Source organism: Podospora pseudocomata (genome assembly GCF_035222375.1).
Source record: "Podospora pseudocomata strain CBS 415.72m chromosome 1 map unlocalized CBS415.72m_1, whole genome shotgun sequence".
NCBI lineage: Eukaryota > Fungi > Ascomycota > Sordariomycetes > Sordariales > Podosporaceae > Podospora > Podospora pseudocomata.
In genome coordinates, this window is record NW_026946363.1 from 1,651,344 (window position 1) to 1,674,035 (window position 22,692).

At 52.9% G+C, this 22,692-nt stretch overlaps 7 protein-coding genes across 7 annotated transcripts; 4 read left to right on the plus strand and 3 right to left on the minus strand.

Annotated features, from left to right (window-relative positions):
• Positions 1 to 28: 28 nt before the first annotated feature.
• On the plus strand, positions 29 to 2,857 carry QC762_107450 (uncharacterized protein). Its single transcript, XM_062885153.1, has 3 exons — positions 29 to 891; positions 966 to 1,847; positions 1,904 to 2,857. The coding sequence occupies exons 1-3, from the start codon at positions 693 to 695 to the stop codon at positions 2,497 to 2,499; spliced, it is 1,677 nt and encodes a 558-aa protein (XP_062748098.1). The 5' UTR covers positions 29 to 692; the 3' UTR covers positions 2,500 to 2,857.
• Positions 2,858 to 3,338: 481 nt separating this feature from the next.
• Positions 3,339 to 4,841, minus strand: HOS2 (histone deacetylase; the record flags this gene model as incomplete). The annotated part of the gene is made up of 1 exon (XM_062885154.1): positions 3,339 to 4,841. One exon carries the CDS (start codon positions 4,839 to 4,841, stop codon positions 3,339 to 3,341), a length of 1,503 nt encoding a protein of 500 aa, XP_062748099.1.
• Positions 4,842 to 6,007: 1,166 nt separating this feature from the next.
• Positions 6,008 to 7,591, plus strand: QC762_107470 (uncharacterized protein; the record flags this gene model as incomplete). Its single annotated transcript, XM_062885155.1, has 1 exon — positions 6,008 to 7,591. The coding sequence occupies one exon, from the start codon at positions 6,008 to 6,010 to the stop codon at positions 7,589 to 7,591; it is 1,584 nt and encodes a 527-aa protein (XP_062748100.1).
• Positions 7,592 to 13,618: 6,027 nt separating this feature from the next.
• Positions 13,619 to 14,413, plus strand: QC762_107490 (uncharacterized protein; the record flags this gene model as incomplete). The annotated part of the gene is made up of 1 exon (XM_062885156.1): positions 13,619 to 14,413. The coding sequence occupies one exon, from the start codon at positions 13,619 to 13,621 to the stop codon at positions 14,411 to 14,413; it is 795 nt and encodes a 264-aa protein (XP_062748101.1).
• A 200-nt stretch (positions 14,414 to 14,613) lies between these two features.
• Positions 14,614 to 15,987, minus strand: QC762_107500 (uncharacterized protein). The gene is made up of 2 exons (XM_062885157.1): positions 14,979 to 15,987; positions 14,614 to 14,913 (listed from the first exon to the last, which is right to left on the minus strand). Exons 1-2 carry the CDS (start codon positions 15,690 to 15,692, stop codon positions 14,725 to 14,727), a joined length of 903 nt encoding a protein of 300 aa, XP_062748102.1. The 5' UTR covers positions 15,693 to 15,987; the 3' UTR covers positions 14,614 to 14,724.
• A 645-nt stretch (positions 15,988 to 16,632) lies between these two features.
• QC762_107510 (uncharacterized protein) lies at positions 16,633 to 20,010 on the minus strand (the record flags this gene model as incomplete). Its single annotated transcript, XM_062885158.1, is given in 2 exon segments — positions 16,633 to 19,905; positions 19,918 to 20,010. 2 exon segments carry the CDS (start codon positions 20,008 to 20,010, stop codon positions 16,633 to 16,635), a joined length of 3,366 nt encoding a protein of 1,121 aa, XP_062748103.1.
• An 824-nt stretch (positions 20,011 to 20,834) lies between these two features.
• On the plus strand, positions 20,835 to 22,041 carry QC762_0005680 (uncharacterized protein; the record flags this gene model as incomplete). Its single annotated transcript, XM_062882820.1, has 2 exons — positions 20,835 to 20,982; positions 21,962 to 22,041. The coding sequence occupies 2 exons, from the start codon at positions 20,835 to 20,837 to the stop codon at positions 22,039 to 22,041; spliced, it is 228 nt and encodes a 75-aa protein (XP_062748104.1).
• Between the last annotated feature and the right edge of the window lie 651 nt (positions 22,042 to 22,692).

Here is a 22,692-nt window from a genome sequence, read left to right on the forward strand (position 1 = left end):
GGAGCTGCTGATGGGCATGCGGGGTTAGCCGCTTCGTGCATGTGCATCATGGACATCTGCGGTAGCTTCTGAACACAGTCACCTGCAATTGCAAAAATATCTGCAACTGTCTCTGCATTGCATCATCAACTCTGGATGCCGCTCCCGGCCGATGGCCTGGGCTTCGGAACTTCCTCATCACCCCCGCTCCAGTGGACATTGAGACGATGTCGGACGGGAGGCTGGGGACCAGTTGCACCTGCATCTCGTCAAGTGACAAGAGATGGGATGATGTTTACAACAGCCACGACAACACCCCTTGCTGTTTAGCTTCTTTCTTTATCTCATCCTCTTTCCTCTTTATTTTCCTATGAAAATTCATCCGACCCTATCTTTCTTGACATATTCCAGCCTGTCACCCGCATCCTCCACTGACGGCCATTCCCCACAGTCGCTTGGCAGCCCCGCAAGGACCGGGGCTGCAAGAAGCGTTTCTTGGCTGCTTGGAGCTATTCAGAATCCCCACCCTCAGAGCTTGTTATCGGCCGGCCCCCTCCAAGTCCAAGCCATTGACGAACCAAAGATCCTGTTGTTCGTCCAGTCTTTGGTCCGACTCGGATATAAGTCTCGTCCAAGGTCGTGACGGCGAAAACAGACTTTTCCCCCTCTTGCTGTTCATCCCCGTGCCCGCAAAGCCCAAGCACAAGCCCACCATGTCACTGCATCGTGTTGCGTCGCTCGAAACTTTCGCCATCCTCCCAACCGACCAGAGGTCAAGGAGGAGCTCCGATGCTTCGGCTCGCGCCCGCAAATTAACCTTCAACCCACTCCCGCAAGAATGGGATCCTCCAGCTGGCCTGGACCAACTTCATGCCGTTGGCGCCTTTGAGGTGCCTCGCTGGAAGCGTCTACGTAGGTCTCGCATCTCCTCACTGTGGCCTTTTGGTGTCGTTGCCCCAGTGTGCTCATGCAGTTTGTGAGAACAGTCCAGGTTGCCGCCGCCGTCTTCTACTGCCTCTTCGCGTCCGGTGTTGTCTTTGGATATGCCGCCATCAAGCCAGTCCTCAAGTCGGAGGGTGCCTACAAAGATATCTGCTCAGCCCCGGGCGGCCTAGTCAGCGAGGACACATGCATAGAGATACATCTGAACTTGATGTTCACGGTGGCTGCTGTGGCTACGAATGTTGCTGCTCTCCCTATTGGAGCTATCCTCGATCACTATGGGCCTCGGGTGTGTGGTATACTTGGCAGTCTCTTCCTGGCCATCGGCGCGGCGCTGATGGCCAACGAGAGCCGCTTGCCTTTTGACGGCTTGTTGTTTGGTTATCTTTTCCTGGCTCTGGGAGGCCCCTTTACCTACATCTCGTCGTTCCAGCTGTCCAATGCCTTCCCCAAAAACTCGGGTCTCATTTTGGCCCTCTTGACGGGCGCTTTCGACGCCTCCAGCGCCTTGTTCTTGGTGTACCGGATCGTCTTTCAAAAGTCAGAGGGCGCCTTTGGACATCAGCGGTTCTTCATGGTGTACTTGATTGTACCTGTGGTGATCATCATCTTGCAGTTTACGCTGATGCCATCTCAGTCTTACAAGACGGTTGGTGAGCTGGTGGAGGAGATCGAGGAGCCAGTCGGCGAGGAACCGGATGACCAGGTTGACGAAGAAACCGCCCTGCTCCAGGAGGAGGAAAGACAACATCGCGCCGATGTCATCGAGGGTCTCCAGAACGTGCTCGGCTCGGCCAAGGCGGACAAGCAAGCGAAACGCGAGGAGCGCAAGAATGAGATCTCGGGTGTCTGGGGTGTCATGCACCCCTACACGTCTTGGGAGCAGATCAAGTCCCCTTGGTTTATTTTGATCTGCGCTTTTACTGGTATGCTGCTGCTTTATCTGATCCTCTACGTGCGTCTAATGTTTGGTTGTTCACAGTTATCCAAATGACCCGCATCAATTACTTCGTTGCCACAATTCGCGCCCAATACGAAGCCATCTTTGGCTCTATCGAAAAAGCGGCTGAAATCAATGAATTCTTCGACCTCGCTCTCCCCATCGGCGGTATTCTCAGCATTCCCTTCATTGGTATGATTCTCGACCACACCAGCACCGTTACCGTGCTTGCCTGCCTCGTCACATGCGCCACCACGATCGGCGTCCTGGGTATCATCCCGCAGACATGGGCTGCGTACGGAAATATTTGCCTGTTTGTTCTTTACCGTCCATTTTATTACACGGCGGTATCGGACTACAGCGCCAAGGTGTTTGGATTCAGGACGTTTGGCAAGGTTTATGGTACGATTATCTGCCTGTCTGGCGTCTTCAACTTCTCGCAGTCTGGGTTGGATTTCTTGTTTCACCAAACCTTCAAGGGCAATCCTCTTCCGGTGAATGTGATGTTGTTGAGTTTGGGGTTGGCAGTTGGTCTCGGGCTGGTAGGCTTCGTGGCTATCAAGGCAAAGATGATCAAGAGGAAGATGCTTTCAGAGGAGGCATACGGTGCGTTCAGTGACCCAAGGTGGAATCACTAGGGGAGGTCCAGCTTCAGCAAGAAGAGCAGGAGAAACAGATTGTCGCGGAGTTATCAGAATAGCGGGGGTGATATGTAAAAAGAAACAAGATGAATGTTGGAAAGGAAAAGGAAAAGGGATTGGGAGGACCATAATGGTGTTTTTGTGTGACGGACAAATCGGTTTGGATGATACCTGCATGGTGGGAGGAGGAACGCATGGGCACATGGCGATGGCGCACTAAGGATTTTTGGTTTAACGGGGCATTTATGTTGAGCATGAGTGGTAAGCAAAGCAGTCGAATATTTAACATTTGCATATCGGACCTTTGCCCACTTTCTCTCTCGTGATACCTTGAGTACGGGTCACAGTTGCTGCTTGGACAAGACTATACCAGTGGGCGACACCTAACCTACCAAATTGGCGCGCACGACGTCATTTTAATCTTTTCGATGTCTATAAAACCTAGAAAACTATCGTTTCGACACCTGCTCTTGAACAAGACTAGCAACATATTGCGCAAGACCAATCGAAGACTCTCGTACAAGCATCTATCCAACCTGTTTCAAAAACCATCAACCATATTTCAAGATACCTCTTATGGACTACCTGTCTTCTGTTCCACTGGATTATCATTGTTCAAAAGCCTTCTGAATTCAGCTAGAAAGACGGCACGCTGCCTCAAAAAACCATTCGCACGGTGTTGAAAGACACACCAGTAGTACCACGTGGCCACCTGAGTACACTTGAACACAACCTATACTCTCGACCTGCCAACTCCCTGAATTCTTCTCCTCATAATCTCACCCTCCAAACTACAACCAGACCAATCCTAGGTGGCAAAGAAGAAAAACCCCTTCCTAAACAGCCATCTCCCCCTCCACTCCCAACCCCTGCTCCTTCACCCTCCGCTCCACCTCATCCCCCTCCCTCTCCCCCCTCTCCTCCTTCAACCTCTCCTCCACCTCATCCCTCACCGGCCCCAAATCCGGCGGGATAATACTGCTCTGCACGCTCGGCGCGTGCTGCACAAACCTCAACTGCTCATGCACATGCGCCACAATGTCCCTCAGCCTCTTCTCCGTATTCTTGTTATTCCTCGGCTCACTCATACTCTGCTCCAGCGTCGGAAAAAGCGTCTCGTGCACAAAGTGCTGCCTCCACGGCGCATGCTGCGGGATCTCCGCCGGAATGTTCTGGTCGGCGCCAATCGCGATGGAGGTCTCGTACGCCCACGCCCTGGCCACGTTTCGGGGCGTGTACCCCCCCCCACCAAACAAAATCATGGGAATGCCTAGACTTTTGCAAAACCTCACGCAGGCCGCGTGACCCTCTACCTTCAGATTGAACCTACCAAGTCGGTCGCCCGCAAGAGAGTCGGCGCCGCACTGGAGGGCGATCGCACTCGGGCGGAACGTGGTGTTGACTTGCCCAATGATGGACTTGAACAGGTGCTCGTACTGCTCGTCTGTGATGCCGTCGTTGAGGGGGACGTTGATGGCGTGGTGAGCTCCGGGGTTGTGCTCGGATTTCGGACCGTTGTCGTTCAGCCCGCCGGTGCCGGGAAAAAAGACTTCGGGTTGGTACTTGTGGAACGAGACGGTCATGACGCGGTCGGTGCTGAAGAAGGCCTCTTCTACGCCGTCGCCGTGGTGGACGTCAATGTCGATGTATAACACGCGGGGGTAGAGCCGCAAGAGCTGGAGGATGGCGAGGACGATGTCGTTGATGTAGCAGAACCCGGAGGCTTCGGACTTTTTGGCGTGGTGAAGGCCGCCGCCCCAGGCGATGGCGATGTCGGATTGTTTGTTGCAGATTTTGCGGGCGGCGTCTAGGGAGGTGCCGGCTGACATGGAGCAGTAGTCGTAGAGACCGTGGAAGAGGGGACAGTCGGAACCGCCGAGGTTGAACTTGACATCCTTGTCGGGGTTATCCAGGTCTCGGGGTTGGTCCTCTGGGGCGGCCGTCGCGAGGTAGTCCAGATAATCGCTCGAGTGGAAAGAGTTGAGCTCTTCGTAGGTGGCGTGCCGGGTGTTGTAGTTGTCCATGGCGAAGGGCATGCCATAGGCTGTCACCAAGCTTTTGGTGAGAGTTAAACGCCAGGGCTTCATTGGGTGGGTTTGGCCAAAATGGTGCTTTTCCATCTCGGAGGTCGCGTGGTATGAGACCGTGTACCCTTTGGGTCTGACGATGTTGAACTCTTGGGCGGCGAGCTTCATTTTCTCAAAGTAGGCGGCGTTTTCGTGGTCGCTGGCCCTTCCGAGTGGGATCTCGAATTCCTCCACGACTGGATCCATGTCGATGTTGTGAGGGAGGTAATTTGTCTTTGGCGGACGCCAGCGGTACGAATCGACGTCCATCATTTCGAAGTGGTGGTGAGTTTGTGTGAGATAGGACGAAAATCTCAGGTGAGTGAAGGGCTTGGAACGAGCTTTCTTCGAAAGAAATACGGGCCCTGCCGCCGAGCTTCAAAAAATATACGGGCCTCGCGTCGGAACAAGCTGGAGCTCGACGTTGAGCAAGCTCTCAATGTACAAAAATTTTGACAAATATACTGACTTGTGATGAATGATAGCTCGCTGAGATGAAAACCGTCGCGTAAAATTCACCAGTACAGTCACGTAAATGATTCCAGCTGGTTATCGCTTCTCGATGATGATGATGATGATCGTGATTTCTGCACCTGAATATCCCGCAACTGTGATAGACAGTAAAAAACCACCTGTGTGAAGTGAGGAACTGTGTAGTGTAACAAATTGATTGTGTTTGAAAGACGGTGCTGAGTTGAGATCTTGAAAAGACCCTGGCGCCGGAAGCTGCCCATCTGCAATTGGTGGTTGCACCAGTCTGGCGTGGCGATCCCTAACCGTGAAAGAGGCTAGCCGCTTTGGGCCTAGTCAGCCGCAATGCGGCAGGGGCAGCCTTTCTCCATTTTTGACGATTAACTCCACAGCTGCCACACCAGAAACCTTTCCCTTTGGTGGACAGGGATCATATCAATTTGCATACAGTAACCTCCATCCACACGTAGCGACAAACACCACCGTGAAAAGGTCCTTTTTTTCTTTTTCGACAACAGGAAAAAGAGACAGTCGTGTTGTCTGGCTCCTGAGGTGAGCAAGCGGAATCTTTGCTCTTGACCCAAAACCCCAAGCTCTCCCCAAACAAGCCTCAAGAGCACCGAGGCACGCTGCGTCATTCTCGGCTTGGAGTCGTCCCACTCGCGACTCCACGCGCCTGCTCTCGCTTTTGCTCTCTTCCCTGCCCCAGTCTCTCTCTCTCTCTCTCTCTATTGATTTCATCTCACTCAATGCGCATTCGGAGTTTATAAGCGTTGATATACATCCGCTTTTTTTTTCTCTCTCTCAGTCTTTTCATTCGAGTTCTCTCCTTCAACAGCCAGACCTGCCCAAGAGTCGGTGTCAGGATTTCCCTAAATTTCGACTGCGCTATACCCTTCAACTTATCAGTCTTACTTTTCATACCGCCATATAAGCACACGCTGAACTCGCGTGAGTTAACACTCATCATGCCTAGAGACGATCTATCCATCGATTTCGTGCGCAAAATGCCACCAGTCGAGCAGCTTGACCCGGCACTAGTCCTGGATGAGTTTATCAACCGGGCTCAGAATCTTCCCGAGGAAGTTCGCTTTATGCAGGAGGAGCTTCGAGATAAGGAACTGCGGTATACGGCACTCAACAAGGAAAAGGACGAGCTGGATGAACGGTTACAGAAATGGATCAAGGCACATGGCAGCCACCAGCCCAACCCGAAGGAGGCAGAAATCCGCGCAAAGGCATTAAAGAACTATGACTTGCTTCAACAACTATCCGACGAAAAGCTTGCCCTCAGCGCCAAAGTACTACAGGCTATAGAGAAACACACCCGCCATCTCGACATACAAATCAAGATGTTGTATGACCGGAACGAGCCAGGATTTGCCGACCCGGATGAGCTGCCGTCTCTAATCCGCGCAAGCGCTGCCAATATCACAAACAGTCCCATTGTTCGCCCCCCAAGCGGCACCAACGGGTCTTCTCTCAGCCACCTTGCAAACAGTGTATCACAATCTTCCATGCGTGGTTCCAACTCTCAGATTCGAAATACCCAGGCTCAACATCATGGCTCGGCCTCGGCCCCCGCAACCCCAGCAGCAAGCATGATCATGAATCGGCAAGCCCGCGAAGGGTCCGCCGGTCCTCCTAAACGTGGCCCCCGTCTCAACACAAGCCTCTCCAATCTCCCAACCACATCCTCCGGCCTGGCCCGCCATTCCTCCCTCGGCCCCGGCACCCCAAAGGGCCACACAACCGCGGCAGGAAACCAACGAGCCGGCAGCGCCGGCCCCAGAGCCTCATCTAAGGCATCAGGCTCTGGAGTCGCCAACCGCAAAGCCGGCACCCCCTCCAGCAGCTCGGGTCGCATCTCTGCCTCCCACAAAAAAGGCTCCTCCCTCGGTGGGAACGACCCCCGAAGCGGAACAGCCAACAAATCCGGCCTCTCCCGCGTCAAGCGCGCAGCAAAGAACTCTCCCTCCTCCACAGCGGAAAGTGAACTCTCAGACGCGGAATCGGCCGTCAGCGGCGAGGAAAGTGATGCTGCCCCATCAAGAAACAGCACCGGCAACAACGCAAGGGGAACCCCCTCTTTACCTCGTCAAAACTCGGGAAGCCACCAGTCTCTGAGTAATCAGCCCACAAGCAGCTCCACGAAGAACTCGCCTCACGCGGCTCACGTCCACAAGGCTGGCGGCGGCGGGCCGGGGAATCATCATGGCCCGCCACCGCCGTCGCACAACAGACATCATGATGACGACGATGCGATGGACATTGAGGAGGATGACGCGGGGGATGACAAGAAGTATTGCTCGTGTCGGAACGTGAGCTATGGGAACATGGTGGCGTGTGATAATGATGATTGTCCGTATGAGTGGTTTCATTGGGGGTGTGTGGGGTTGAAGAGCGAGCCGAACGGGACGTGGTTTTGTCCTGACTGTAGTCGGGCCGCGGCTGGGGGGGATAATAGGAAGAAGGTTGTTGGTGGAGGGGGAGGGGGAGGTGGTGGGCATGGGAGTAGGCCGGGTGGTGGGGGGGTTGGTGTTGGGGCATGAGGAGGGATGATAAGCAGCTGTTTTCTGGAATGTAGCGAGGATTTAGCATAGAAGGCGAAAGATGACAAACTGGTTGCTTGTAGAGAGGCGCTTGATGTTTTGTGATTAAACTATTCCGGGTGTGTATATATGCTTCTTGTGTATGTTTGTTGTTCATTGCCAATCTAACCTGGCGAGAGCGAGCTACATTAGGGGGGGAAAGTTAATTAACACTACACCTAAAAAGTTCAATAGACGGCTTAGGTTAGAATACCTGCTCACCCGTCGCTGTATGTTTATTGGACCATGTATACAATCTGAAACTACACCATTCCTCATGCCCAAACGGCATGTACGTCGTGAAATACCTAAAGAAAAGTTCGTGTGATATTACACTGCTAGGCTGTTATGCCTCACGACTAGGGCGGGCCCACTTGCCCCCAGAATATGTTATGACAAAAGATAGCTGGTTCAAAGAACCGAGAGTATATTCATGGGCTTGTTCCAATATTTGCTGCTACCTATCTTGGTGTTTATGATGCTCTTGAAACACAAGAGACTGGACACTTTTCTTTCGAACAACATGAGACGAAATGCTGGGACGACTTCAGGCCGTACAACAGAAGCGCACAAACATAACCTCGGGATGAGCAAGAATGGAAGGAGCAATAAAGAAAGTTTCAAGGGCATCGTCTGCTCAAAGTAGCTCTCCCCACAAAAGCCAACCCAAGTACAAGATAATGTCATTCATATTCACCAATCACAAGCAGAGCAATATCATAAAAACAAATTCTACAGGCTACCATTTACTATCCCATATCTTCCACAGGATCAAGCCTTCCGTGTGTATTTTTTTCTTCTTCCCCAACCTTCAACCACCGGGCAAAAGATACCCTGCCCTCAGATTACTTTTTAAACAACCAAAAAAAAAACACAAGTAATCCGTTCAAGTCCTTTCCCGTCTTTCCCACAACTCAAGGCTTAGAACTCGCCATGGTATATCTACGCAATCCTGTTTCAAGGTGATGTCCAACCTGCAACAGAAGCAACAAAACCCAGCCAGTACTGTTAACGGCAACACAAAAACCAAACGCTATGTCCCTGCCCGATCCTAACAAAAAACACCTTAATGCTCAAGCAGACGCAAGCTACCCTGGACGACAACGTTCTCGAGGATGGATCCTGGGGGAATGTCGATGGTCTGACCCTCTGTCGCCACAATGATGACGGTACCCTTGAGGACGACACCGCGACCAAGGTTGACCGCACCGGTGATGGTGAGGTGGTCAAGCTCAATGATCTTGGGGATGCTGGGGATGCGCTTCTGGAAGTCGGACACCTTCTTGAAGTCACCACCGAGCTTGATCAGGGGAGCATCACCGAAGCGGGCTGTGCTCATCTGGAGCTGGCCGTGTTTGACGGTGTAGAGATCAGACTTGACAAGCATCAGATCAGAGCAAGTCTTGACGGGCAAGAAGCGGCGACGGGGAACGTTGACACCGTGGGCGTTCTTGAAGTGCTTGATGGCAGCACCAACAGCGGTCTCCAGCTGGAGAATGCTAATGTCCGACTCGCCCTTCTTATCACCGGGGATGGTCTTGCCGTTGGGAATGATCTCCATCTCGAGCTCGTTATTCTCGACGACGCGCTTGATGGCCTTGACGTTCATCCAGATGTTGTTGGTGTTGAAGTACTTGAACTTCTTGATGGACTTGAACTCGTTGACATGCTCCTTGGGGACCTGGGCAATTTCGAGAAGGCGGACGCTGCCCTCATAGTCAATGATGGTACCACCCTTGACATCGGCCTTGGTCTTGTTGGTCAACTCCATGATGTACTCGGCTTCGCTCTCAACCATGTGCTGGAGAATGCGGAGATCAACAACGGCGCCGAGGTTGTCAGCGTTGGAAAGGAAGATGATCTCGATGCCACGGTCGATGAGCTGGTCAAGAACACCAGAGTTGTAGAGGGACTCGAAAACGTCACCGTGTCCGGGAGGATACCAGTCATGGAGAGCAGAGTCAAAGGACTTGGGGACTGGGAGGAGGGAGTCCTTGAAGATTCTGGGGTACCTCGACTGGTTAAAGGTAAGAATGTCGACGTTATGACCCTCATACTTCTTGATAATCGCCGCGGTATCATCGTGGGTGTTGAAAGAGTTCATGAGGAGAATGGGGACGTTGGAGCCGTAGCTGCGGTTGAGGTGCTCGACCTGGCGGACGGACATGTCAAGGAAAGACATGCCATCACGGACCTCGATGACCGATTTGGGACCAACGCAACCCATGGAGGTACCGAGACCACCGTTGAGCTTGAGAACAGCAAGCTTGTTGAGGAAGCCAACAGACTCGGAGTGGGCCAAGTCCTCGTAATCGACGACCTGGCCAGCAGCGGGAGGAGCAATGCGGTCCCACGAGCTATTATTTCCTGTCAGCCACATGATCTTTGTTCAGCCAATTCTGAGGAACACATACACCTCGTTGCCCTTAGCCTTGTCATTGAGATAGCGGCGGAACAAGGAGAAGAAGTTGTCCATCTCGGTCTCGAACAGTTTTTTCTCCTTGGGGTCCTTCACGGTCTCGGCGAGGTTGGTGAGAGCATTGCGCATCTGGGCAGCAGCAATGTTGGTCGAGGTGTTCTCGAAAGCCTGGTGGAAAATTGCGGGTTAGTCTGACGTCATTGAAGCCATTGTGCCAGTGCATGGCAGAAAGAAACCCATTAATGCTGTTGTTGTCCCCTCGACGGACAGCCCCGGTCCCATATTGTCCACAGCGGTATTCTCTCGGAGTTATTACGGATAGATTGTTCGTGCACAGCTTGTCCAACAGTTGGGATCCTGTCTTGGGAAGGGCCGGGAGATTGCGCCGTTGGAGCAGCTCCACCTTTCGAGTCGGACAACAAGGCAGTTCGGGAGACAGAGCGGGCGGCCGGGCCGTGTTCTTTTTCGGTGATGATGTTGGTGAACCCGTGACAGGCGGATGATGCACGTCACAGAAGCAGTTGCTCGCTTGTGCCACGGACTGGAGCAAGCCGTGGTCCTGCTCGGATCCTCCTTTGTTGGGGAGCGGCACCGACTCTGCAGAACCCGTCCTCGCACTCGTCCAAGAGAACAACACACCAGCAGAAGGGATGGGAATAGGAGATGTGCAAAAACTAACCATGTGGGAACGAGTCTTGCCATGATGTCTCTTGGCAAACTCCTGCTCGTCGCCGTTGCCGGGCTTGAGGTGGGATGGGAGAGCGCTCTTAATCGCCTGTGCCATTTTCGCCGTGTGATTGGTGAAGATGCTTTGGGCGGACTGGAAGAATGGGAGAGCTATGTTGGCGGTGAGAAGAGGAAAAGAGAAAAAGTGGTTTGGTTGAAGAGGTGTTGGGAGGAAGTTCGATGACGATGGAGGGGGAAGTTACAGATGTAGTAGCTGTTGGGCAGGTGCTGTTTTACGAGATAAATTAGCCGGTTGACGTAATAAAAGGAGTTGACAGGCCTTGAAATAGGAGCAGGATCAACCTGGATAGACCCTCTTTCCTGCAGTGGAACTGGCGAATTGCAAGCAATCACATGGGGGAAGGGGGTGGAAGCTCGAGATGAACAGATCCAGATGAGGGCGGGGGGGCGGGAAGAGGGGGAGGGGTTCCCAACATCCAGGTAGCTCCAACTTTCAAGTAACCTGGAAGACGTACCTGTAACTATTCTCAAGCTTGCAGCAGCTCCGACGGCTCACAGTGGTTTGAACCTTGAGGATGGACGGATGGAAAGAGAAGAAGGACGTGGAATGCAGAGCTCAAGAGGGTGCCCCTGAATCTTGAAGGTTTTAATACCTGAGTAGTAGGTGGTGAGTTACGAATGTCGGCAAGGAGAAGCATTGGGCCATAGCAGCTCAATCGGGCAAAAAGCTATTGTTAGTGCATCAGGTACCCGAACTGCCGCTCCTGTCAGACGAGGATCACTTCTGCGAGTGGCGTCACCACAGGCAGGGGCATCTTGATACCACAACTGACCACCCACCACCAGCTGAGCTTCGAGTTTTCCGCCAATTCTCACGGCACGGAACCCAATGGTAGGTGCAGAAGCTTTGCAGCTCTTCAAACGTTGCTGCACTGTTTGATCCGTGTCACGGTGACATGTTGTCTGATTTCTGAAGCGCAACTCCCGCGCCGGAAATCGCGGGGTACTAACTAGGCTTCGATACTTATGGAGCCTACCTACAGAATGATGCCGTCACAGTAACCTGTTGACAGTTGCACAAAGAAATCAGAAAAACCATCCGGTGCTGAGATATCATCCGATATATCGAGTCGCATGAACACGCCGCCTTCTCAAAACTGAAGTGCTGAACAAGCCTCCTCCTTCCATCGACGAAGTCTGGATATGAATATTGGCCTGTGCCGCCTAGTACCCGATTCCTTAACAGCTGGGCCAAAACTACCCCTCTCCCACACGGTAGCATTGCCAGGAAGCCCCTGCTGGTTGCCATGGTGTCTGGCAAACCCGAGAACTAAAGCTTCAGCCCAACGGGAGCTAAAAACAGATGATGGGCTCGCTGTCATAACCCAAGTTCCACCAGCCCATCAACCGGGAAATTTGATGCCGCCTCGATCAGGAGTCGAGGCACCTCAGTTATTCGCCAGGCAAACGGCGAGCGGGATGCTGCTTGGAATTATTTTATTGTCATATCGATATCTCTCCTATCTGGAGGGCGTTTTTCTTTTCTTTTTTTTGTTGGTGGCGGGCTGTCGAGTAGATCCAGCCACTATCACGAGCTGTCAGATATAAAACACCACCACAAGATATCAGACCTCCTTCAGCTCCCCCAACTCGGCCCGTTATCGTCCAGAGCCCTTTCAGAGGGAGGGAATAAAGGCAACGTCGTATTTTCTGGAAAATATCGCATCTCGCCACGAAAATGACGGGCCAGTGTCCCTCGTTCCGAGCTCCACCAGGTTTTTATTGAGAACGGTCGCTTCGTGAGTTGACGGCTTCCAGATGCAAGGCATAAAGAAAGGAGGTGCAAGGCTGCCCAGCTGCTACCCCCAGCACTGCCGCAAAATGAATGGGTCCCAGAACAGATGCATGGAATCTCGGAATCTCGCGATCGCGCTCCGCCGATGAAGAAAGGGACCCACGTGGGGAAAGGAGCCAAGTTGTTTTGTCTCTCCTTTTCGACGAAGCGTGATATCGGTACCCGAGACATTTTCGTCCGTTTCTTGAGTGAGGGACATGGTGAAAGTCATTGCCACTTTTCGGTTGCCGTGTATCGTTATCTCTCTCATTCATGACGATCCGGTCAATATATCTTTTGCAATATGCAGAGGAAAAGCAAACAAGAAACAAACAGCAACCCGCCACGAAGCAAACGGCCCACAGGGTCCCCTCGCTTCGATGTCCCCTAGCCTCCAATGCTCCGGCCCAGTCCAGAGTGATCCAAGATCTTGGGACTATCGGACAGTGTCCAATCTGATGGGAACGTGCAGCTATTTGTGGTCTGCACTAGGCCGAGAAAACAATAGCCCCAGGCCGTAGATTTTTCTGGGAGCACCAGGGGGCTAAGACAGGTCTCGGTCCGGCCCCCTCGCTGTCTCTCGGTACGAGGTCCGGGATTGCCAAGCATGAAATGTCGGCCCCACTCGGCCGGAGATTCGCCGTCCACCCACTCTGCTCCGGGGTGTGAGCCCACTGGACTCCGCTCTTTCAGCTTCCGTTGTGTTGCGCCTGCCCTTTGCGATTGTCCCTGATCAGCCCATGCAAGCCACCCAGGCTGCAAGCCTCACGACGGACTTTCTTCAGCTGTCTGCATTCCTTCCAGGTTGTTGGGCCTCCCTACGGTATGTGGGGCACTGTAGGCCCAACGAATATCAGCAAGCCACTGCCGCCTGCATTCGAACTGGAGTCTATCGTTCGGGACCGACGACGATCAAGTCACTTCTGACAACCTCAAACACCGAGCCAATCGTATCTCACCTCTCCTTCTGCATCCACCTTGTCTCACTTCTCTCTTCTTCAACCTGTCGTCTCTTGCGTGTAAAACACTCCCCCCACCCCCACGAACCATGGGCAGCACATCTGATGATCCCCCAATGACATCCACCACCAACACCACCAACGGCGATGCTACCACCTCTTCCCCCAATGGCACCAACTCCTCAGAAGAACAATCCCGCAAAGATGAAGAAGACATCCCTTACTGGAACGTAAACGTCCCCCCCCACCTCCGCACCCAAACCTGCCCCTCCTACCTCCTCAACCTCAACCCAAAAGACCTCTCCATAATCTCCACCCCCGACTCCCACTACGAAATCGAATCCTGGCCCACGGTCCTCTCCAAGATCCGGTCGTACCGCCCCGACCTCTTCCAGCGCATCCCCTCGGACCTCCGCCGCTACCACGAGTTTTGTTATAATATCAAGCAGCAGTACGGCTCCGTCATGAACTTTATCCTCTCGCAGCGTCTCGGTTGGGAGCACCCCATCATCCCCAAGGGTGACGAGCCGTTTGAGTGTGAGGAGGATGTCAAGATACTCCGGAATGACTGGCCGTATGGTATAGATGGCAAGATTGTCCATCTGGTGGTGTGGGTCAAGTTTGAGCTCGAGGCCGAGGGGGAAAAGGGGGATTTGACGGAGAAAGAGACAAAGGTGGTGGGGGAGTGGGTGAGGAAGAAGTTTGTGGTGGAGGGGGGGTTGGAGGAGGGGAGGGTTGTTTGGTTCAGGAATTGGACCTGTTTGAAGTCTGTCAAGAGTGTGGAGCATTTTCATGTCATGCTGTTTGATCCAGACAAAGAGTTGGTGGATGGGTTGACGGGGGGGGATGTGCCGCTTTGTCAGAGGGTCAAGTTGAGTATATGAGAGAGGGTTGGTCAAGTTTTTGAGAGCAGGTGGGGGTGTATGAGTAGGAGGTATACAGTACTCCTACTCAGTGGGGGCAACAGGACAGCATGTGTGAGGTTGGACAGACAGAGGCAGGGTTTACCTAATTTTTAGTATTCGATATCATCATTTCCTTTGGGGTTTTAGAAGGGGGGAGCCGCTAGACGACCTTGAGAATGGGACACTTTGAATTTCGGTGTTGAGGTGTAAGATAGAGAGGGAGGTTCAAATAGACTGGGGACAACTGCTTCAAGCAATGCTAGATGAACACTTTGATGCCGTACAACAAATCACCTATAATAATCCTTCACCACTCTCCTCACCTCCACAACCGGACACTCGGCCAACGGAACCGCAATCGGCTTCTCGATTTTTACTCTGACGGTGTAATCCTCCCCATTGACAAAAACCTCCTCCACCTTGTCAATCAAGTGGGCCCCCAACGCTTCCAACGTCTCGAATGATGACTCCTCCAGCGCCTATTTCACTCAATCAGCATTTCTATCCCATCCCCTTTTCTTTTTTTGCTTCATCTTTCACTCACCTTCACAACCGCCTTTTCAACCCTGACATACCTATCCCCCCTCACCTTGATCCCCTCAATCCCCACCGTAACAACCAACATCTGCCTCGCTTCCCGCTCGTTAGGGTTAACCCCGACCAACGTCGGCACTCCGAGTCTGGTGATCTCCATCCCTAGCGCGCGGGCGGTCATTTTTCCCGTGTTGTCAAACCCCGCGCTTGCGGTGAGACTCACACCTTCGCCGAGCAAGCTCGCTTTTGGAAGCGTCAGCTTCACACCCAGAAACCCGATCCTATCTAAACTCCCCCCCAAAAAAGGGGTTCCGTCCCCCCTGACACCATCGATAGACAACCCAGTGAGATGAACGAATATCTGGTTCAGCACCGAGATCGCATCCCCCTCGTCCTCCTCTAAAGAAGAAATGGCGGCTGTAGAATTAGGGCCGAAGTAAGTCTCTACAGTGTCGAGGAGTGCCTTTGATAAATTGCCGTAGTGGATCGTGTCCTCGCCTAGCTTGTCGGTTGCGGAGGCGGTTTCAAAGGGGGAGGTGAAACTGATCTCTGCCGAGAGGAGGAGGGGTTGGGGGCGGAGGGGGCGGTCCCAGGCGTCTGTGGCTGCGCGGAGGAGGGTGCTGGATAGGTTCTTGACTGAGACTGCTGCTGGGAGGAGGTCGGCGGTGGTGAGGGAGCGGAGGGCGGGGGTTGGGAGGAGGAGGATGGATGTGGGGGTTGACATTTTGGGGGGGTGGTGAAGGTGGGTGAGAAAGATATGGTGCTAGTTGGTGGGGGGGTGGTGAAAGTACTTTAACGAAACAGTGACTGAGTGGGTTGTTAAGAGGTGTGAGTGAGGTGAGTGAGGGCGAGACTGTTGTGGTGTTGCGGGGTACCTATCTCTGTAATTGTGAGTCAAGCGAATTCAGAGGGTTTATCAGAGAAAACTTACCTTGAAAATAATCTCAGGGCCGATGTGAAGAAAGAGAACCTGATTGACACAACTTTCAAGTCTTCGTCAAAATGGAAGGTGAGAAAATCGTATGACGCAATCTTGTCAAAGTGGAGGGGTGTGGAAGAGTGAGTGAGGGTGAGAGAGGATGGATGGAGGGGTCGTCGCTGATAAGAGAAATCCCCTGAATGGCGATAAGAACAACATTTATGGTTCAACACCAGCTCTCTTTCCACAACCTGAACCCTCTTTTGGTATGAAGAGCGCAATTTTACTTTGTTTTCTCACTTGGATGTAGGTATTCGAGCGGAACACGAGTGTCAATACCACTGTTCGTGAGAAGAAGCCTAATTCTATTCCGCATGTCATAAGAGCAAATATCATCAACGCCCACCCAAACCCTCAACCAACTACGATCATACCCACATTCGGCCGTGAAATTTGAAAGATGAAACAAGAATAAGATAAACCCAGACAACACTATTCCGCTATCATTCAAGACCCCAAATGAACTAACCACCTCATGAGAAGAGAACACAAAAAGGGGTATATACTTCAACAAGCCATCCCACCAAATCCAGCTCCATGACCAAGCAGATACACCAAAAACCTAAAACATCTCGGTACAAAACTGGGTATCTCGTACTCAATCAAATCCCAACCAAATGACTTTTTTCTTTCGTAATCATCAAAATCAACAAACACTAGCAAACCTCAATGAACGAAAACAACATCACTGAGGGTGGTAAAACGGCCCCTGGGGTTGGTGTGGCGAGTGAGAAAACGGTGACACTGAACCCTGGGGTGTAAACTGATGTTCAGGCCCAGTCGCATGAATATCAAGCATGTTACCCCCATACCCCATCTGGACCCCCGCGCTGGGATCTTGCAGCCCCAGAGCGTTCATCGACATGGCTGGCATGGCGGGAAAGGGCTCTATCTCTGGAGTAGACACATAATTGTTTGGCGGCGTTGACATGTAAGGGCTTGTGGTGACGGGAAGTCCGCCGCCAAAGGCGGGCGTGTTGAGGCTAGTGAAGCCAGTGACGGGGTGGTGTCCGACCGGTTGCATGTTGAGATTGGTCTGACCCATGCTCTGAGCGAGATCACTAAAATCGCTGTGGTGTTGAGGGTAAAACTGTTGTTGCTGAGGTATAGCGTGATGGTAGACAAACTGGCCAGGGAGCGGCGCATTCGTATATACTGGCATTGGGCCTTGTTGACGGACCATTGGCCCCTGGCCAACCGGAGATCGATCCCACTGGGTTTGGGTGTTGAATGTGGGAGGAAACTGCCGCGGTGGCGGATCTTGGACAGGACTGATGATGGTATCCTCGTCGAGATCCTTCTTGGCTACCAGCTTGAGAATCGGCAAGCTGATCTGCTCCATGTGCTTGGCCAAGTGGACAGTCAACTTCTTCCAGGTCGGGAACGTCTTGCCACAGAAGCGGCATGGTTCTTGTTGAGGCAAAGCAGTGGTCTCTTTGTGACAAGCCTCGACTCTTTGCCAGGTGGGGTCGTTACCACCTGCCCGTTTGATGGCCGCCTTGGTCTTCACCTTGGGCTCAGTAAACTTGTGCTCGCGAACCAAGTGTTGAAGGAAGTTGTCACGGCGGTAGCAGATATGACGGCAGTCCTCAACGTCGCACGTCCACCACTCCAGGTGCCGATGACCTTCGTTCTCGTGGCGGACCCAGTCTGCCTTTCTCTTGAAGATCTTGGGGTCTCTGCATCGGTCCCAGGTGCAGGTAAACGGCTGGACATCTTCATGGACATGTTTGGTCCAGTCAGAAGGCTTCTGGAACTTCTTTGACGTGAAACACAGCTGACACTCAAACTCGGCAGGCAGTGTGCTGGTAGGAGGCATGGGGATGTCTTGAGGGAAGCTCTCCTGATTGATCGCGCCCTCTAGCGGCGTGATTTCTCCATCCGAACCGTCAAACCTGGCAGACAGGGGGTCGGTACCGCCGGCGTTGAGGATATTGGCACTGCCTCCGAGTGCAATGCACATGCTACCGCAGTTGCAGTTTTGTGCTTTGACAGCCTGGATGTGCTTTACCCGAGAGTTGAGGAGGCCCTTGTACCGGATGATCTGCTGGTGGGCGATACGTTCGACCAGATAGGTGTTGACGGTACTCAGTTGAGGATTCAACTTGAGAACGTGGTCCTTGAAGCCCGCCATGTTGGGGGTGATGTCATCAATGAGCTTGGTTGACTCCGTCTTGTCGCCTTCTTCAAATCCGTCATCTTCCTCGTCATCATCGTCATCCAAATCACCAGCATTCGACTTGGCATTCCCAAGGTTGGAAACCGGCGGCCCACCGGTCATCTTCCACATGTCGACAATGCCAGGCGGTTGGTTCTCTGACTTGCTTCTCAATCGGTTCATCAAGGGCTTCTTGACGCTCAGCGTGCTCGGGCTCCTCACGACTGGAGAGTGGACAGGAGTGGCGCTGAGGGAGCCGGATCGGGCATGTGTGGTCCCAATGGCTGCCACACTTCCCCCCATGGCAACAAGCGCCGTGTTGATGCTTGGAACACTGTTCTTTCTGTTCCATGGGGTGGGGCTTGGTGGTGCGAGCTTCACCTGGCTGTCTCTTCGCTCAAAAGATGTGTCGGTTCCCCCAGAGCTTGCATCATCGTTTTCAACGCCACGAGACCGCTTGCTATTGTTGACACTTGGTTTCCGGGTGAGCTTGTCGCGCATGACCCCAATGATGCTCGGTCGTCGACTGCTATCACCTCGGCTCAGCGAGAGCTTCTTGAAGAGGTTTGTGGTCGCCTGCACATCATAATCAAAGATGCTAGGTAAACTGCGTCGCCGTGTCCCCCATGTTGCTGCTCGAGATACAACCGACTCGTTATCGCACATCCGCGTATATCTCGCAATCGCGGCTTGAGCGGTCTCGGGCTGGTGCCGAGTGGAAGAAATGGACGATACCATGGGTCCATCAGCCCAGTTGCGATTCTGTCGAATGAAATCGACATCCTCTTCCGTCAAACCACCCGCGGCGTTCTCGTTGTAGTACGTTTGGCCAGGTTTTAGCACATTCTGCGTCTCTGATACTTCAATCTCGCGATCGGGAACATTGGTGTTGGCATCCTGAGGCATGACAGGCACGAACTCTGAAGGTGTTGTTCGGGCAGTATGCTTCTGCAGCCAACTGTCAACCCTTCTGTTTTGCTGTTCCCGGTCACGATCTAAAGCCAGCTCATTCATGCTCGGGACCTCGACGTTTGGTCGACGAGCTGGGTCCAAACCGCTCGGGCCTGTAGACTGATTCGCCCATCGGCCCGAGAGATCACGGACAGTGGGAGATGGCTCGGCCTCATGCACTGCCTGCTGGCTGGTGTTGAACTCATATGACCCGACATTGTTGTCTTGTTCCCAATGGGAGACTGTGACTCGCGGACTATGACTATGCATAATGGAAGCTGCTGGGGCAAGGCCGCTGTCGCTTGACTCCTCACTGTTGCTTGTTCTTGGAGTCAAGTCGACAGAAGACGACTGTGCTGTAAGTGAGAGCTCGTGTGGCCCAATCGATGGCTGAGACAGGTCAGGAAATGTTGCAAACTCGCTTTTCCCGTCTGCGTGGGGTGAAGCCGTGGATAGTGAAGGGGTCTTGTCGGGACTCAGAGGAAAGGTGACCGCGCCAGCCTGTGGCACATGTTGCGAGCTAGTCGAAATGTTGGACTGAGATGTCTGTTGGTCGACAAGAAACGAATCCAAGCTATCGTCCACCAAGAAAGAAGGGGAGCCGCCAATGCTATTGAAACTCGCGCCAAAGAAGGGATCGTCAACTTCGCTGAACTCGCTCGACTGGTAGTGAACACTGAGGGTGGACTCGGACTCGGCAGGGGTGTTGACGTTTAGGGAGGGCGAGGAGTACTGCTGTTGGGGCGATGGGTATGCCGAGAGATGGCTGTTCTTACTTGGCGTCGACGGGGCGCCTTGAAGTTGATATTGCTGAAAGTGAAGTTGTTGTTGCGGTTGCTGTTGTGGTTGCTGTTGTGGTTGCTGGTGAGGTCTGCGGGGTTCATCAATCCGGTCCCGGCGGCGTGTGGTGGTGTCAGGGACGGATGAGGGGTATATGGTGTGAATCGAAGACATATTTGCGGACGACGGGTAGGAAAGTCCAGGGTGATATATTATACGATGAGATCTGGGGGCGTTGTCTTGTCTATGAAGGGGGAAGAGCCGGTGGAGCTCCCGATATCTTGGTCGAGAGGTGGGGAGTCAATGACCCTAGGCGGCATACATGGTCCTGCGGCTGCGCAACGGGAGTGTTGTGTCGGGTGTCACTGTCTTTGCCAGCTACAAATGCGCCAGCCACGGTCCGAATTCCGCTTGGAAGTGCTATGGAAGGTCGCAGCAGAAGCAGGAATGCGGTTCAGGAGGAATCAAGTGATCGGCGTGTCGAGAGCAGGAGGATTGAAAGAGAAGAGTTGGAGTGTTGCTGTTGCTGGCGCGCGCACTGCTAGATGAGGCACGCCGCACCTGTTCCTTGGGCCAGTGGCCCGCTGACAGGGGTGATTATTGGGGGCGAGGCGCAGGGCGACGGCTGCGGTTCCGAGCCTGGACTGAGCCAAGCGCCTAAAGTGCTTGTGGAAAGGAAAGGGGGGAATGCAAAGATACCAACGGTCAAGAGGTTGAGATGATCAATCTTTGATGGAAAACACCAGATATCAAGGTATAACAGAATGGTGAGGTTGTGTAGAGATAAAGTTGAGAAGGCGGGAGGCAGCCGAAAATATGGATTAAGGCAAAGATGGATAACGATAGACCGAATTGATCAGTCAGCTGCATCTATGGGCGGGCAACCTGCAGAAATGGTGGTAACATCAAAAAAAAAAAAAGTGATGGAAAGGGGACTGAGAGGTTGCAGAATTCAGTGTGGCTACTCACACACGATATTGAAAGCCGAAGGGGACAAGATGGATGAATTGGCTTCTGTCATCCAGAGTCAAGCCACAGCACAGGCACAAGAGAGAACGCCGACTGTTCCGCCTCTTGGGTTGGCAGATTCGGCCACCGTCAGGACCCGCGAGAATGCGGCGACAAAGTATGGTGAGACGGTCAATGGTGAGATGGTCGAGGAGGGGAACCGTTTGGTGGGGCAACAGTGTGCAACAAGCAACGCCCAAGACAGATAATGATGGGGAATCACCAATATCGCTCATGGAAACGATTCGAGAAGGTCCCTGGGTAGCACTGTGGAGAATGCTGTGATTCGCAGACGACATGAGGCAGTGCCTCTCCCTTGCCGATGGGCAGAATTGGCAGACCCAAGAGGCAGAATTGCATCTGTATAACCTTCAACCCCGCGCTGGGGTTTTCTGTGGTGAGGCTCGAACAGGAAGCTTGTCCCCACCCCACCTTCGCGCTACTGACAAGGCATCCACTGCACGGCGAGCGGTAGGCGCACAGCCACCCTGGACGTGGCATAGAAATGCAGGAAAGAAGAGGGCAAGGCATTTTGAAAGTAACGCCAGGAGTCTCCCTAGTTTCAAACTCGCCAGTTCGGCGCCCTGTTATTGAGACACCTCACACAGCATCTGTCGATTTAAAAGAATCTCAAAGATTCTCGGCAACAACCCGTCAAAAAGTGCTTGTCTTTGTTAGCGTGCCGATCATGCAAAGAAACCCGAGCGTCTCCACAAGGCCGTGGTGGATCTGTCAAGTCCAGGCCAGTATCACGATCCTCTCTGCTTTCCTCCTGAATTCTGTGTTTCTCAACATCGAGTGACCACATCGACAAAGCCATTGTCTGCTTGCAACTGACAATTTCCACAGCTTTAGGCTTCCTGATGTTGCATAACAACTGCTGACATCAAAGCCCGGTTTTCGGCATCTTTAAGTGTTATCGCTGGTTTGCCAAGCTCCCGTAGGGCCTGCACAGCCTCGTGGCGTTGACCCTCGCTGTTTGTCTTGGGTGCCGTCCGTTCGGATCATGGCGTCAGTCCCGGCCCCGCAACCTCCGCAAAGGCGGGCCATGCCGTCTGAAATGTTTCTTCCCTTTGGAAACATGAGGAGAAGGATTACTAACTGTACGTCCCGGCAGTTGTTGATACGAACAGACGCCCGGCGGATTCCGGCAAGAGCGGCACCTTTTTGATCAGCCTCAAAGCATCTACCGAGTGATTCGAGATCCCTTGCGGACGTGTAGTTCTGCACTAGACAAGCCTCCTCCGGCGGTGGCTTGACTGCTTGGTTGTGTAACATTTGTTTCAACCTCGCGATCCCCTGCCCCCAGACGCCCGGAACAAATATGGAGTTTATTCCCAGAATACCTTGACCAGTCCAGACTCGGTATATTCCCCCAAGGTTTGTTCAGCCATCGTGCTTCGAAACCGAGAGGTGCGAGTGGAATAGGTCTGGGGTGCAGCAATCATAGGCCAGCATGTATGGCCGCATGTATTACGAATGTCCCAATTCCGAGCGACGGGCAGGTGATTTATGCTTCTCTGTAGCCGGCATTTGCTCATCCCCGCTGTTTCATGCGACTGATCTTAATCGTGCCACATGGTCGTGATGAAAGCGGCCCTGACAAGCGAAGGATTCAACGTTATCACACACTCATACCAGCCACATCATACCTAGGCTACAATATACAATGCGCTGGCATCTCGCGGTTTGTTGTGGCTTTACTCACTGCTATCTTCCTGCCTAATCTGCCTGTGTCTCGGATTTTTGATATTCGCAAACATCATTTTGCATCCCTGAGTTAGTTGCAACCATGTCAAAGTAGACGATAGAAAAGTCAGACGGCAGGGACCTCGACATATCATCCTT

Bases quoted from the DNA above. Each gene is read 5' to 3' on its own strand.
- QC762_107450 (XM_062885153.1), top strand. From the start codon at position 693: ATGTCACTGCATCGTGTTGCGTCGCTCGAAACTTTCGCCATCCTCCCA. The intron at 892-965 runs GTAGGTCTCGCA...TTGTGAGAACAG, and splicing joins GCCTCGCTGGAAGCGTCTAC to TCCAGGTTGCCGCCGCCGTC. The intron at 1,848-1,903 runs GTATGCTGCTGC...GGTTGTTCACAG, and splicing joins TTTGATCTGCGCTTTTACTG to TTATCCAAATGACCCGCATC.
- QC762_107500 (XM_062885157.1), bottom strand. From the start codon at position 15,692: ATGTCAACCCCCACATCCATCCTCCTCCTCCCAACCCCCGCCCTCCGC. The intron at 14,914-14,978 runs GTGAGTGAAAGA...TGAGTGAAATAG, and splicing joins TTGAAAAGGCGGTTGTGAAG to GCGCTGGAGGAGTCATCATT.